This window comes from Xiphophorus couchianus, chromosome 7 (genome assembly GCF_001444195.1).
Source record: "Xiphophorus couchianus chromosome 7, X_couchianus-1.0, whole genome shotgun sequence".
Classification (NCBI taxonomy): domain Eukaryota; kingdom Metazoa; phylum Chordata; class Actinopteri; order Cyprinodontiformes; family Poeciliidae; genus Xiphophorus; species Xiphophorus couchianus.
The window spans coordinates 2,160,364-2,175,721 of NC_040234.1; the positions used below are offsets into that span (position 1 = coordinate 2,160,364).

At 41.1% G+C, this 15,358-nt stretch overlaps 4 protein-coding genes and 1 pseudogene across 4 annotated transcripts in view; 3 read left to right on the forward strand and 2 right to left on the reverse strand.

Moving 5' to 3' along the window:
- Positions 1–3,070: 3,070 nt before the first annotated feature.
- LOC114148845 (gamma-crystallin 1-like) lies at positions 3,071–3,828 on the forward strand (annotated as a pseudogene).
- Positions 3,829–5,073: 1,245 nt separating this feature from the next.
- LOC114148465 (gamma-crystallin M2) lies at positions 5,074–5,959 on the forward strand. Its single transcript, XM_028023793.1, has 3 exons — positions 5,074–5,094; positions 5,237–5,479; positions 5,619–5,959. The coding sequence occupies exons 1-3, from the start codon at positions 5,086–5,088 to the stop codon at positions 5,889–5,891; spliced, it is 525 nt and encodes a 174-aa protein (XP_027879594.1). The 5' UTR covers positions 5,074–5,085; the 3' UTR covers positions 5,892–5,959.
- Positions 5,960–7,314: 1,355 nt separating this feature from the next.
- LOC114148456 (gamma-crystallin M1) lies at positions 7,315–8,225 on the forward strand. The gene is made up of 3 exons (XM_028023783.1): positions 7,315–7,366; positions 7,475–7,726; positions 7,812–8,225. The coding sequence occupies exons 1-3, from the start codon at positions 7,358–7,360 to the stop codon at positions 8,085–8,087; spliced, it is 537 nt and encodes a 178-aa protein (XP_027879584.1). The 5' UTR covers positions 7,315–7,357; the 3' UTR covers positions 8,088–8,225.
- Positions 8,226–10,778: 2,553 nt separating this feature from the next.
- LOC114148458 (gamma-crystallin M3-like) lies at positions 10,779–11,612 on the reverse strand. Its single transcript, XM_028023785.1, has 3 exons — positions 11,554–11,612; positions 11,204–11,443; positions 10,779–11,108 (listed from the first exon to the last, which is right to left on the reverse strand). The coding sequence occupies exons 1-3, from the start codon at positions 11,566–11,568 to the stop codon at positions 10,833–10,835; spliced, it is 531 nt and encodes a 176-aa protein (XP_027879586.1). The 5' UTR covers positions 11,569–11,612; the 3' UTR covers positions 10,779–10,832.
- The window catches only part of LOC114148448 (gamma-crystallin M2-like), a 47,933-nt gene continuing 43,353 nt past the window's right edge, over positions 10,779–15,358 (reverse strand). The window contains exon 4 of the mRNA XM_028023771.1: positions 10,779–10,836. Coding sequence (XP_027879572.1) covers positions 10,833–10,836 — 4 coding nt within the window. The 3' untranslated portion in view covers positions 10,779–10,832. The remainder of the gene's footprint in view (positions 10,837–15,358) is intronic.

The window sequence follows — 15,358 nt, forward strand, 5'->3', positions numbered from 1 at the left end:
GCCGAGATGGGGAGCAACAAGTATGCCCACTCCTGCCCGACGTCTCTCTCCCTGGGCAACTCCAGAGTGGAAGTATGTCCAGCCCCTCTCAAGGAGACTGGTTCCAGAACCAGAGCCATGCGTCGAGGTGAGACCGACTATTTCTAGCCGGAACCTCTCGACCTCACGCACTAGCTCCGGCTCCTTCCCCACCAGAGAGGTGACATTCCACGTCCCAAGAGCCAGTTTCTGCAACCGAGGATCGGACCGCCAGGGTCCCCTCCCTTGGCCGCCACCCATCACACAGTGCACCCGACCCCTTTGGCCCCTCCCACGGGTGGTGGGCCCATGGGAGGGGGGGCCCATGTTTCCTCTTCGGGCTGAGCCCGGCCGGGCTCCATGGGTAAAAGCCCGGCCACCAGACGCTCGCCATCGTGCCCCCCCTCCAGGCCTGGCTCCAGAGTGGGGCCCCGGTGACCCGCGTCCGGGCGAGGGAACACCAAGTCCAAGGTTTTCCTTCATCATTGGGGTCTTCATCAGAGGGGTCACACTCTTAAGCCTCCCTGGCAAGGTCTATTCAGGGGTCCTGGAGAGGAGGGTCCGTCGGATAGTCGAACCTCGGATTCAGGAAGAGCAGTGTGGTTTTCGTCCTGGTCGTGGAACACTGGACCAGCTCTACACCCTCAGCAGGGTCCTGGAGGGTGCATGGGAGTTCGCCCAACCAGTCTACATGTGTTTTGTGGACTTGGAGAAGGCATTCGACCGTGTCCCTCGGGGAGCCCTGTGGGGGGTTCTCCGGGAGTATGGGGTACCGGGCCCTTTGATACGGGCTGTCAGGTCCCTGTATGACCGGTGTCAGAGTCTGGTCCGCATTGCCGGCAGTAAGTCGGGCTCGTTTCCGGTGAGAGTTGGACTCCGCCAGGGCTGCCCTTTGTCACCGATTCTGTTCATCACTTTCATGGACAGAATTTCTAGGCGCAGCCAAGGTGTTGAGGGGATCCGATTTGGTGGCCTCAGGATCTCATCTCTGCTTTTCGCAGACGATGTGGTCCTTTTGGCTTCATCAGATCGTGATCTGCAGCTCTCGCTGGATCGGTTCGCAGCCGAGTGTGAAGCGGCCGGGATGGGGATCAGTGCCTCCAAATCCGAGGCCATGGTCTTGAGCCGGAAAAGGGTAGAGTGCCTTCTCCGGGTCAGGGGGGGTGTCCTGCCCCAAGTGGAGGAGTTTAAGTATCTCGGGATCTTGTTCACGAATGGGGGAAGAAGGGAGCGGGAGATCGACAGGCGGATTGGCGCAGCGTCTGCTGTCAAGCGGGCGCTGTACCGGTCCGTCGTGGTGAAGAGAGTGCTGAGCCAAAAAGCGAAGCTCTCGATTTACCGGTCGATCTACGTTCCCACCCTCATCTATGGTCATGAGCTTTGGGTCATGACCGAAAGAACGAGATCGCGGATACAAGCGGCCGAAATGGGTTTTCTCCGTAGGGTGGCTGGGCTCTCCCTTAGAGATAGGGTGAGAAGCTCAGTCATCCGGGAGGGACTCAGAGTAGAGCCGCTGCTCCTTCACATCGAGAGGAGCCAGTTGAGGTGGCTTGGGCATCTGGTCAGGATGCCTCCTGGACGCCTCCCTGGTGAGGTGTTCCGGGCACGTCCCATCGGGAGGAGGCCCCGGGGAAGACCCAGGACACGCTGGAGGGACTATGTCTCTCGGCTGGCCTGGGAACGCCTCGGGATTCCCCCGGAGGAGCTGGAAGAAGTGGCTGGGGAGAGGGAAGTCTGGGCCTCCCTTCTGAAGCTGCTACCCCCGCGACCCGACCTCGGATAAGCGGAAGAAGATGGATGGATGGATGGATGGATGCAGAACATTGTCTGTTTGAATTGAGAAAAACTTCAACAAAAGCAACAAATAACAATAAATCTGTTCACCTCATCATCATACATTCTCTCACTTCAAATGAAGCAGTTACAAAAAGGAGTCTAAAATGTTCTGTAGGTTGTAGGCAGCACCAGCACAATGAAGCGGGAATACTAAAGAAAAACACATAGTTGTTAAACATCATTAAAACATCACAGTTTCATTTTTACTAATAATCCTATCATAATGGTGATATCTGCCTTGTTTATTAATAGTGTTGTAAGACAGCGTTAGAACAATGACACTCCACCGTCACCAATATCAGATACTGTACTACAAACAGTTTGATTGCTACTTAAGCCAGGCTGCCATGGAATTGATCACGTACAATCGACAGTACATATACCCCATTGAATTAAAATTTATAGAGAGGCTCATGTATGAGTCAATTCTAACATAAATCTCATGTCACATTGTGCATGTGTTCTGTCTGCACTGATCAAATTAATAAAGATAACTGTTATTCAACTACTTAGGGGCAACACAAGACTGTGTGAAGGGAAATCATTGATTCCAGAATGTTAATTGTGGAAGGAAAAAACAAAATTAGTCTGTGACCACCCAGTCCTGAAAGAATAGAACTGAAAAATTTGCAAAACTGACACACATGATTTTTTACAATTCTCATCTCGGCCCACGTGAGGCACATGTTTCTTTGTAACGCCTAACATTTTGTGACTGAGGCTCAAGGAAGACTACATGTTTTCTCTTTCGTTTGTAAAGATTTCATGTGGTGGACTTGATCTGAGTAAGACTTTCTATCAAGATCATGATGGCCCACATCAGCATGTAGATGGTACAGAACATTACCTCAGCCCGAATGAATGTCAGTTTCCTCTCTCTGATGCTCCTGCAAATACTTTCTGTTGAACAATGTTATGTTCAGTAAAAATAGTGATGAACAAGAGACAAAGTACAATAATGCGGTACTCACCAACAGAATTCTCCCATCCATGCAACCCCATCCCAGATCCATCATCACTCTGTGGGAAATATTTGCATGACAATAGTTAATGCTGTGCAATCACACAGCTTCCCAGTTTTTTTTATAAAGCACCATGGCTTGACTTAGGGACAGCAGTGAACAGTAGTATACCCTGTTGTAAAGACCATGGAAAAGGTAATGGAAACCAAATATTAAGGTTTTTTTTAAAAAATCTTCATCTATGTATTTCTTACATGAGTGAAACATTATTTGTGTTTGCTTTCATAGATCATATTTTCCGAGGCCACCCTCATGACTACCTCAGTGATGCTGATATGCTCACACCTTCACACGTTCTTCAAAAGGTGCAACTCCATCATGGTGGTGACTGGCTGCTTTATGGTCAATGGGCAACCAGTACTACCATATGGGAGGAGACTACTCCGACAATCAAAGTGGTTGGGATTAGTGACTGTATCAGAGTTTGGCTTTTGATGCCTCAGGTAGGTCATAAATGAGACTAAATTAGGAATTTGTTCAAAGATGTTTAAAGCTGAAGTATTATATTGAGTGAGTGATTTCAATGAATGAGGCAGTGAGTCTTTCTACATGACAGCATCATGGCTCCTGCAAGCTGAGGCTTTACAAGCTTTTTGCTATGTATGACCAAATGCATGAGCTGGTGGCTGACTGTTCAAATGTCCAGCAGAAGCTCAGCAGGTCTGAATTCAGCTTCTGCTGTGTTATGGATGACCACTGGCTGCTATATGATCAGCCAAACTATAAAGGCAGAGTTTACTACCTGAAACCTGGAGAGTACCACAGATGAGGCGACGGGGGAGGCATCAGTCCGAAGGTTGGCTCAATTAGGAGAATAACAGATTTAACTGAAGTCAATAAACTTGAATTGCTGAATAAGACCTTTAACTTGTCATGTTTATGTTTTGTATCTTCTCATTTCTTTTTACCCAAAACATCACTGTATTGTCTCAAGAAAGGGACTCCCAAATAGAAAAAAAGTGGAGATTACAAAAAAATAAATGAGCACTGTCTAGAAGCCATAGTCTAAACATAGAATCTGCAATAGCTTCTGGCATAGTTTCATCTTCATTTTGCATTTGGATACCATACCAGACAATGCCAGTGCTGCCCTCTCCCAGTCTGGTGGGATTAAATGGTGTCTGTGGTTTAAGACATGATCTGGATCACTGGTACAGCTAACGGTACGGAGAGGAACTGGACAGGATGGGTCCAGATTCTGAATGGACCAAATATCATAGAGTATGATGTAAATTTAAAGAGTAGAAATCACATGGAAAACATTCATATTTTATCCCACAACATGACAATTTTTTGCCCACCTAAATGTGCTATTACCATCATGACCCTGGTGTGCTTAAAGGACAGGCTTTACACTTTAGCCAAATATATTTAATATAAAACAATGGCATAAAACAGTGACAATCATAAACATCATAAAGCTATCACTATTAAATATTTAAACACATACGTATATACATACAAAGCAATTGCTTTCTCTTTAAACATCTACTGATGGCCTTATTAGAGGTAATTTAGGGTTCTGTGACAAACCTAAGGACATGCCATTTAAAACTTTGTCATACATTTGATTCTTCCATTTTCAGGGCCCTTTTAAATCTGGGCCCCGTTAAATCTGACTGTCTTGTCTATACAAGTAGCGTCATTGACTTGTGTTGAAATTAGAACAGAACAAATTTAAAGTGAATTCTGTAAAGAAGAGCCTCACATGATGTAAAATCAAAGTCAGAGTGTATCATACATCCCCACACACACAGAATTTAAATGCACGTCCTACTGTACAAGTTCTAATAGAGTCTTTACATCTAGAGTACCAACCAGCTCATGGACACGCATTTCTTTCCCCACAGTGGGGCTGCTCAGGTAAAGTAGCATATAGAGTGAATGGCTTCCTGCTTCGTTAGACAACATATTTAATGTAAAAGAGCTGTTCTATATTGTTCTGTAGCCATTGTTCACTGGATGTGTGGATACCATACTAGTCCTTTCCTTTGTCCATGCAAGTCAAAACACCAAACCAGTTAATTATTGATCCTTTTTCAAATACAAATCCATATTTCTGACCCAATGTTTTTGCTCCAACAAAAAGCTAAACATGTGCCGGTAGCCTTTAGTTATAACTCTGAGAGAATTTGAATAACAATACTTTGTTTGTCAAGAGGTGGTATAAAAAGCCCTGAAAACATGGGGAGTCTCTCCAACGGAGACCATGGGCAAGGTGAGTGCTGTTTATCTACTCTGCTTATAATGACTATAAATTAAACAAAACATGTTTTGACAGTTTTTTGTGAACTTGTTTTATTTCAACACTGAAACAAAGCAAAGTTGACTCTTGCTGATCCAATGTCTTCCTACTCTAGATTATTTTTTACGAGGACAAGAACTTCCAGGGTCGGAGCTATGAGTGCAGCAACGACTGCACAGACCTTCACTTGCACTTCAGCCGCTGCAACTCCATTCGAGTGGAGAGTGGCTGCTTCATGATTTATGAGCGACCCAACTTCATGGGCCACCAGTACTACATGAGGAGGGGAGAGTACCCTGACTATCAGAGATGGATGGGCTTCAGTAGCAGCATTCGCTCATGCCGGATGATTCCAGCGGTAGGACACCAACCTAATACATAAATTTCAAATCTCCACACATTCTTAGAGACTTCTTTTGGTGATGTTTAGGCAGATCTGTGTCAGATCCGTTTCGTGTTAACCTTCTGATCATTTGTTGTCTTCCTACGCCACACAGTATCGAGGCTCTTACAGAATGCGCCTGTATGAGAAGCCCGACTTCACCGGTCACATGATGGAGTTCATGGACGACTGTCCTTGTGTGTCTGACCGTTTTCATCACCGCCATGTCTACTCGTGCAATGTTATGAATGGCTACTGGATCTTCTATGAGTACCCTAACTACCGAGGCAGACAGTACTTCCTGAAACCTGGGGAATATAGGAGGTACCGAGACTGGTGTGCCACCTGCGCCATCGTCGGATCCTTCAGGAGGGTCACCGAATTTTAGCCATCAAGAAAAGCCTTGCTGTAAATATCAAACACTTTGTTTATTAAAGGTACTGAATTTTTAACCAACAATGTGAAGGAGTTTTTATTGATGTATAACTGTAAATGATATCAGTTGCTTTGATTATCTTGTACTTGTACATGTAATGTTACCATTATCAACTGTAACACCAGCAATGGTGAAATTCTTAAGTTAATTTACTAATAAAGTACGATACTAATAAAATATGTATTGTACCATCTGAACTGTGCACTTACAGGCACAACTGTACATTCTTCATAATTTGCATATTTACTAATGTCTCCACCATAATTTCCTCATCAAAGGCATTATTGAACTAACTAAAGATTAATTTAAGAATAGATACCAAAGCATTCAATACATTCAGTGCTAAAATACCTAAAACAAACTCTAAAACAGTGGAGTATCCATTATTATTAGTGATTTCCTTTGAGTGTTAGTCCAGCAAACTTGATTTAAAATCTTTTAGTTATTTCTTCAGTTTCATATTTCTCTTATGGATCTACCTCAGGCAGTTGGCCAGTGGAAGGCAGTGAATATTGAAAGAGACGTTTGTTTGGCAGCTTCCATGATGGAACTGCTGTGCATACCTACTTTCAAAATGAAGAGAAATCTGAATCTGAATATTACATCCCTTGATAATCCTTGATAAAGTTAACATTTTTAGAAATTCAGTTTTGCAAAGAAACAAGAAAAAACATGCTGATACTCCAGAGGGATGCTGTTCAACTCAGTTACAGTAAATATCATAAAAAGTATTTGCGATACTCTGACGGAAGGAAATTCTCTGGCTTTTGTTTGGATCACTTTAAGTTTTGGCATTTTAGATTTTTGCATGATTATTTCGCCAATTTTTTTTTTTTAGCTTTTATGCATTTATTGAAAAAGGACTTCTTTAAATATAAATATGGTTAGAAGAGAGAGAAGGAGTGAGTGATTTGTCCAAATTAATAACTTATGTGGGATGTTTAATGTACAATGCAGGGGCCTGCAGACCTGGGATTTACTTTAAATCTCTTGTAGATAGAAAGTGAAACATTTAAAAACCATACTTTAGCATTATGAGATGCAAACATATATCTGTTGTTCTTTAAGGTCTTCAGTCTCTCATGGCTTTGTCTGAGATGTGATCTTATGTGAAGTTTTTCTAACTCTGATGATCTGACCTTACTGTATATGGAGAACCTTCTCACTACGCATGGCATACACACAAAGCTTATGCTTAAAATGAACAATGCAGATGACTGCTGCCAGAAATGTATGGATGGGGAACTATTGTCACACTTTTATAGCCCCTGTTCAGCAAAAGTCATACTGCTAATTCATCAGCTTTGCACATTTGAATAACAACACATCATGGCCCCTCGGATTTTGTATAAAAAGGGCCTGAAATCATTGAGTTGGCAGATCAAGTTGAAACATCCCCTGGGAACTAAGACTCCATCATGGGCAAGGTAAAAATATCCAAAGCATGCATTTACAGATTATTAAAGCAAAAATCCATTGACTTTTTCTCCACAAACGTAATTTGTGATTTTGATCTTTCTCTTGCATTGTTTCAGATCATCTTCTACGAGGAGAGAAACTTCCAGGGTCGCTCCTATGAGTGCCTCAGCGACTGCTCTGACATTTCCTCCTACCTGGGCAGGTGCCAGTCTTGCAGGGTGGAGAGCGGCTGCTTCATGATCTATGAACGTCCCAACTACATGGGCATGCAGTTCTTCCTGAGGAGAGGAGAATACCATGACATGCAGCGCATGATGAGCATGGGTATGATGTTCGACTCCATCAGATCCTGCAGAATGATCCCCCATGTAAGCACACTGGAAAAAGCTCTAATGTGATTCATTTAGCGTTTAAAGGTGCTTACTGACAGCCATTATTACACTTTTATTACAGCACAGGGGATCCTACAGGATGAGGATCTACGAAAGGGAGAACTTCGGTGGTCAGATGAATGAGCTGATGGATGACTGTGACTCCATCATGGACCGCTACCGCATGTCTGACTGCATGTCCTGCCATGTGATGGATGGCCACTGGCTGATGTACGAGCAGCCGCACTACAGAGGCAGGATGATGTACATGAGAGCTGGAGAGTACAGGAGCTTCATGAACATGGGCATGAGTGGAATGAGGTTCATGAGCATGAGGAGGATCACTGATATTTGTTAGACTTCTATTGTCACCTGAGCAAATAAAAATAATGTAATTCACTGCCACACATTCAGTTTCTGTTTGTCTACTGCTTATAGACAAACAGATATACTTTTTAAATATTCTAAAATAAAATGAATTGATGAAATATGTAAACATATGATGAGCCCAATAATTGTTGTCGTGCTACGATCATTTGAAACATTTCTGTTTTATCTAAGTATCAGAAAGTTACAATATATTTGTTGTACTTTCTAGGTACTTTTTATGGACTTAGCAGAATGAGGTAATTTGATAGAGCTGGCAGGCTCAAACTTTCATGACAGCATACATGAGGGTCCATTAATATAATATCCAAACGGGCAAATAACATTAGCCTGGCAAAGCTGGGTCTCTGTGCATCTTCCAAGACAGAATTTGCAGGACAACAATCATTCCTGAAAAGTCCTGCCATTACCAAGCAGTTTACCTCTGGGTGTATTGTCGGACATTTAAAAACATCATTAAAAATGAATACTTCATAAAATATCAAAATATGTGCAGAAAACTATATGTATGTCCTGAACAATGTAAACCTGTTCCAGTGCTAATACATCAAAGGTTATTTCAATTAAAGGAGACATAGCATACAAGATCTACATTTTTAGCTAAAGTAATTTTTTTGTGTACTGTGAATATCTATGTGCATCAATTTTTTATTTAGTTTTTTCCCAGTGGTGCGTAGATATCTTTATATTCTTCTAGGGTTATATTTTTCAGTCTGTTCATACTTTTCTATTCTCTACTACACTTTCTTGTCTTTAATGTCACTGCATTGCTGTGGAAATGCTAAACAAGGTCATGACTTACAGCTAATCAGCTTCGTGAATCCAACTTTTTTTCTCTCCTTGTTGTCTAAGTTCAGTAAAGCCAATGTTTTAAGTAGTCAAGTCAAACTGTTCAGCTCCAGTGTGTACTAAACCACGCAATTCCTTATACCATCCCCTGGAACCAGAGCCTCTTCAAAGTGTCTGGTTACATTTGATCTTTCTCAAGAATGTGATGGATCAGTGGGGAAAGTCTGTTTGCATGGAGCGCTTTAGTAACCTTTCGGAAAGACTAAGAAATGCTTAATGTGAGTATTTCATATCAACTAAGAAACATCAACAGGGGGGTGTGTGTGTGTGTGAATGGTTGTTTGTCCTGTATGTCTCTGTGTTGCCCTGCGACAGACTGGCGACCTGTCCAGGGTGAACCCCGCCTCCCGCCTGGAACGTAGCTGGAGATGGGCACCAGCAACCCTCCCGACCCCATTAGGGACAAGGGTGAACAGAAAATGGATGGATGGATGGATAAGAAACATCAACCAAGTTTCAACAATCAAACTACAACTAATTCAGGCTGAATGAGTCTTAAAAAATGCATTTGTTATTTTTAGACCATAAAAATGAGTTGCATCATGAGAAGACTTTGTCATTTAGGGCTTAAAATTAGAAAAAAATAAATAAATTAATAAGTAAGATCAGAACTGATACTCGTTTAAATTATTGTTATTATTATTTTTTTAAAAACTTAAAATTTGTAAGACTTAGAACCTAAGACTTAAGAAAAGGTAGAATACTCTATAGCTTGAGATTCTGTAATTTTTGTACAAACTAAATGTATGCATTTTTCATAATGTGACACAACAAAACAATTCAAACTATTAAAACTAATTAACTTTAAGTAACCTAGTTTGTCTGAATACACTGAAAATAAATAATGCTTTTTTTATCTGCAGTAAAATCAGTTGAACATTTAAAAAAACCTCACTAAGCTGTGATATACAGTATATCTCTTCCTCTCCCCCTCTATCTATCTATCTATCTATCTATCTATCTATCTATCTATCTATCTATCTATCTATCTATCTATCTATCTATCTATCTATCTATCTATCTCATTGAAATACATTACATTCCTAGTCAAATGCATGAACAAACGTAGCAGCTGATTATGTAACAGTGACTGAATCAGCTATTAGGAGAAAAGGTGTTTGGTGTTTTTGCAGTATTTTTACAAGGACAGCATGGAAAAGTCTTGTGGCTCCCACAAAATGACATTTGTTCTATTTACTGAATTTGAACAACAAAGACTTCCAACAAAACAGAACACTCTACTATACATACTGTATAGCACAATAGCATGGGCAGGAAAGGCTCTTTTATATATTCCTACAATACATTTCCTCTGTCATTCCTTTCAGTTTTAGTATTGTCTCATGACTCATTTATAAAATATTGTGATATGAAAATTTTGATTTAAATCAAGCAAATGCTTCAATATAATTTTAGATATGAATTTACTGTTGAGTATCCAATCTATTTTGCACTGATAAGAAATACTCGTTATTCTCACTGCATATTAATGGAACTTATTTTTTCTGTACAGTTCAGTGTCTATGTTGAACTTAGTCTACTTCATGTTACATATGAGGATTAAAATCTATAAAGGAAGGTTTTGTATTAACCGTTCATCCGTCAAAATTTTAACAATAAATTGCTTATAAGTCATAGAAGTAGATACATTAGCATTCAATAATTTCAATAGAAGGTAATTTACTTTATGTTTCTTTATATCAAAATAACACTATACTTCAGTATTTCTGAGCAAACAAATAGAATGGTGAAATAAAAAATTGCAGTTGGATGAAAGCTTCAGATAAGTTTCAATGGAAGAAAAAAAACTACATTTAAAGAGAACTTATATGCTTTATTTGACAGCTTGTGTTTTAACGGTGAGGGTCTAGCAGGAATCCATGATCCTCCTCATGCTCATGAATCTCATGCCTCCATATCCCATCTCCCTGAAGCTCCTGTACTCTCCAGGTCTGAGGTACATCATCCTGCCTCTGAATTGAGGCTGCTCGTACATCAGCCAGTGGCCATCCATCACATGGCAGGACATGCAGTCAGACATGCGGTAGCGGTCCATGATGGAGTCACAGTCCTCCATGCACTCATGCATTTGACCACCGAAGTCTTCCCTCTCATAAATCCTGATCCTGAACTGGCCTCTATGCTGCAAATTAAAAATAAATACAAATACATGACGGCAATCTGTTTTCAAACATCTCATCACTTCAAATGTTTTCTTGTGTATTTAGGCTTCCATACCATGGGAATCATGCGGCAAGACCTAATGCAGTCACTCATGCCCATGCGCTGATAGTCAGAGTATTCTCCCCTCCTCACAAAGTACTGGTTTCCCATGAAGTTTGTGCGGTCGTAGACCATGAAGCAGCCGCTCTCCACCCTGCAGGAGTGACACCTGCTCAGGTGGGAGGACATGTCGGCACAGTCGCTGCTGGTCTCATAGGAGCGACCCTGGAAATTTCTTTCCTCGTAGAAGATGATCTGAGAAAACAAAGAAGAGTCTTTATGGCATCACAGCGCAGCGCTCTAATCCACAGTTACTTTCAGCATCTAAACAAACTAAAGATTAAATGCAGATGTGTAGAGAGCACCTTGCCCATGGTCATGGCTGCACTGGCAACTGTTTTGGATCCAAAGGACTGCCACAGTTTTATCCATGTCCTCCAGCTGCTTTTATACCTAACCTTGCATCCAAAAGGATATATGACCCCTTTGTTCAAATTCCTGACAGAGCAATATGGAGCAGCAGCCCTCCCCAGCCCCCCAGGCCGTGTCCGGTTCAGTTCAAAGAGACCTTTAATCGATTGTGATTTGCGGTGGTTGCATTTGTTAGTTGAGGCCCCATTTTGTATTGTCCTTGCTACTGAATGATAGTGTGTTTTCTACAGAAGCATCTTTATTTAAATATTTCAAATATTAGATATTACACATAATGAGAAACAATGAACCAGAAATATTTATGCTTTTTCTTAAAAATGTTCCACATCCTCTACATATGCCCAGCTTGCTAAAAGAGGAGGCATCAGTGACTTTAGTTCACTCTAAAGACCTTAATATCACTTTTTGCTATGAACTGATAAGAAAAATGAACAGCTGGATTTTTTTCCTGATAAAAAATAATCCACATGCCAGATGTAGCTTTGCAACACCTCACTGGCAAAACAACAGATAGCAGAACTGAAAATGTAAACATTTTTAGGTCTATTTATTCAGGAGGAATTAGCAGCAACAACTACAATATGTCATAAGTTATTCCACATTGCTGCTGAAACTTTAAAGGAAAAACTGGGGAAAGAAATGTCTTTAAATAATGCAAATGGAGGAGTTAGCATCAGTATTCTGGATCTAGTTTCATAAAGATTTATAAGGTTTATCAGTGCATGGTGGTGTAGGCATTCACATTGATGCCTCCCAGTAAAAAAACAAAATCCAGTTCAGTTCTTGGATGGGTCCTCCTGTGCTGGTTATTCTTTGCTCTTGCTATTTTGGAATGATTTTTTTGGAAACTCTCATGGTTTTAAGCACCACTGTTTAAAATCCCTGGGTCTTTCCAAAGGGCTAACTTCTGACAGCCCATGTTACTGTCTGTCATGGCTCAGAATGATTGACAGGCGTCTAGCCACGCCCCCTCGGGGGCTAATTTAGGTCAGCCCAAGGCCAGCCCACGGCCACAGAATTCATCCAATCAGGATGGACTTGCCTCGAGTGTGTGTGGCCGTAGACTGAATAGGTGCGATGGCGAGCAATATTAGCATAAACGAGGTGGATTATTTAACCTTTTTGCTTCCCAGAAAGTCGTCAGAGTGAGCTTCTCTTTAAATAAGTTGGGCCTCTTTTAAAAACATATTGTATCTTGTTTCATTTTATCAGTGTGATTGTACGGAAGCGCATTGCTATCACACAGAACAAATATATATATATATATATATATATATATATATATATATATATATACCAGCCCCCCCTTCAAATATCACCACCAGCCGCCACCGAACTTCATGTAAAATTATCACAGAAATGAGTTTTTTCTTCAGTGTATCTTTAAAGGGACAGTAATATGTGTTCCCCAGCCACATAGTATAATTTTGTAGCACAATCAAGTAATTATGTCACCTTATGTTGATATAAAAATGTGGTATACAGGTATATGAAATGGAACTTAAAAGAAATTTGACTTAGCAATTGAATGCCTTGAAATAGTCTCTTTAAGAAGCTCCTACTCTTTCCTTCAGCATGTCATCACAACAACATTCCTGTATTAAGCTTTCACAAATATTCATTGGAGGACTGTACTGAGAAATAGTTCATATAATGAATTGCAGATGTGCAGTTCCACCAGGTGTTTGCTAATTGCTGCCACTGCTAGTTTGAAAGAGTTGAGTGGGTGAGGAGTTGGGAAGGGCTTCCTGTGATGTGGAAGCTCAGCTTGACAGCTAAAGTTCCTAGGAGGAGCTGTGAGTGTTTGGTTCCCCCAAACATTTTACAAACCTGAATAACTGACATGGAAAATTGAAGGATTTCTCAAACATGCATGAAAGAATCAAAGCAACACTCTGTGAATGTTTTTGATGAGGGAATAACATGATGTAAACTCAAACATGTCAAATTTACATTATACTGCTACTTTATGGACAGTCAGTTGGTGTACTCAGATAGATTGATGGGGTTGGTGTAGTCTGTCCCAGCATTCACCATCTCCACACACAAGATTTAATGAATAACATCCATGTAGCGTACAGTGAGTCTCAGCCTTTTGTGATGTGAAAAATGAGACAATGAGAAATTATTGAAGACTTGTTCCATGCATAGTGCAACATTTACCTAGCACAATTCAACTAGACACATAAATATGTTCAAATTAAATAAATAATGTGCCATAACTTGATTGGTGTATGAACCCTTAAACCAGGGGTGTCCAAAGTCGGTCCTGGAGGGCCGCCATCCTGTGTGTTTTAGTTCTCTCCCTGGTTTAACGCACCTGGATCCAATGATGGCTCATTAGAGGCCTTAGGAGAACATTGACAAGCTGAGAAGGTTGTTACTACAACCAGGGAGAGAACAAAAACATGCAGGATGCCGGCCCTTGAGGACCGACTTTGGACACGCCTGCCTTAAACTGATACTATATTAATTTACATTTTGATCCAATTTCACAATTTAATCTTCTTTGATAGGAGTCATATTTGCCAGCTCTGTTCTATTTTCCACATTTTTGAGATTATGGGAACTTCTCTTGCCGACAGCCATCTGCAGGTGTTCCAAAAGATTTTCAGTCAAGTTTAAGATCTGGACTCTGGCTAAGCTACACCAGAACATTAATTTCTCACTGATGAAGTCCTTCAAACTGGATTTGTATGTACGCTTGGACTAGTGTTGTAGACCGGTCTTGTTCTCGAGACCACTTTTCGATGGTCTCGATCTGTTCTCGGACTTGACCACATTTGGTCTCAGACGCTAAAGACTCAGGATTTTATTTCAACAACATGTTGTGGAAATTTTTCTTTAACAAAGAGTGAGGGAAAATTGTTTCAAAACCCAAAGAAGCAGAGAAAGAATATATTCTTAATCAGTATTTATTCGAAGGCTTTATAGCGTTGGAAGTCTCTGCTCACTAATCGCAGTCAGGAGGAAGAGCATCAAGCAGAACACAGCTTACAGTTTTATGGGGAGGGTTTCATTCCATTCACAGTTTGATAATCTACCTGGTTACAGAACATATAGTGTTGGATTTACTTCATTGTAACGTCAAGGCCAATGACTTCATTGTAATGCTAAGACCAGAGAACCTGCTTTAAAAGCCTTTCTCATGAGCTCATGCATCACACAAGAATCACAATATTGTTACGCATTGATTCAGCTAATAATCATAGTAACCTTAAGATTTTCCACTACAACCACAACTGTGGAAATATCATTAAATTGTCAGCATATTGTCCAGTTCATTTGTCAACATTCTTGTTTTCACTGGATGCAAAACATACCGATTAAAATCTAAGCAATAACGCGATTTACTGATGATGTGTTTCTGGTACCGCTGCCACTCATCTCCTCCCCCTGTAGTGCGCGCGCGGCCCTCTGAGCCAGTGCGCAGTTTGTCTCGGAGGAGAAGATGATTTCTAATCATTGGTAATAAATTTACCTACATAAATCATAAGAAAGCATATGACGACATGTGAATTCAGCAGCGCTTCGCTTTCAGAGACGGTGGGAAGTACGTCCAATTTGTAGCGTCACTTTGAGGAAGCTCAAACAAAGGTAAGCTATGTGGAAGTGATGTTAGCAAAGCTAGCTGTGCAGTGACAAAATGTTGCGTTATAATAAAGCTATCACTTACTGCGCTTACTCTACGGAGGTGTTGACTGGCTTGTTGCACATGTGCGACAACGATGTGACCAA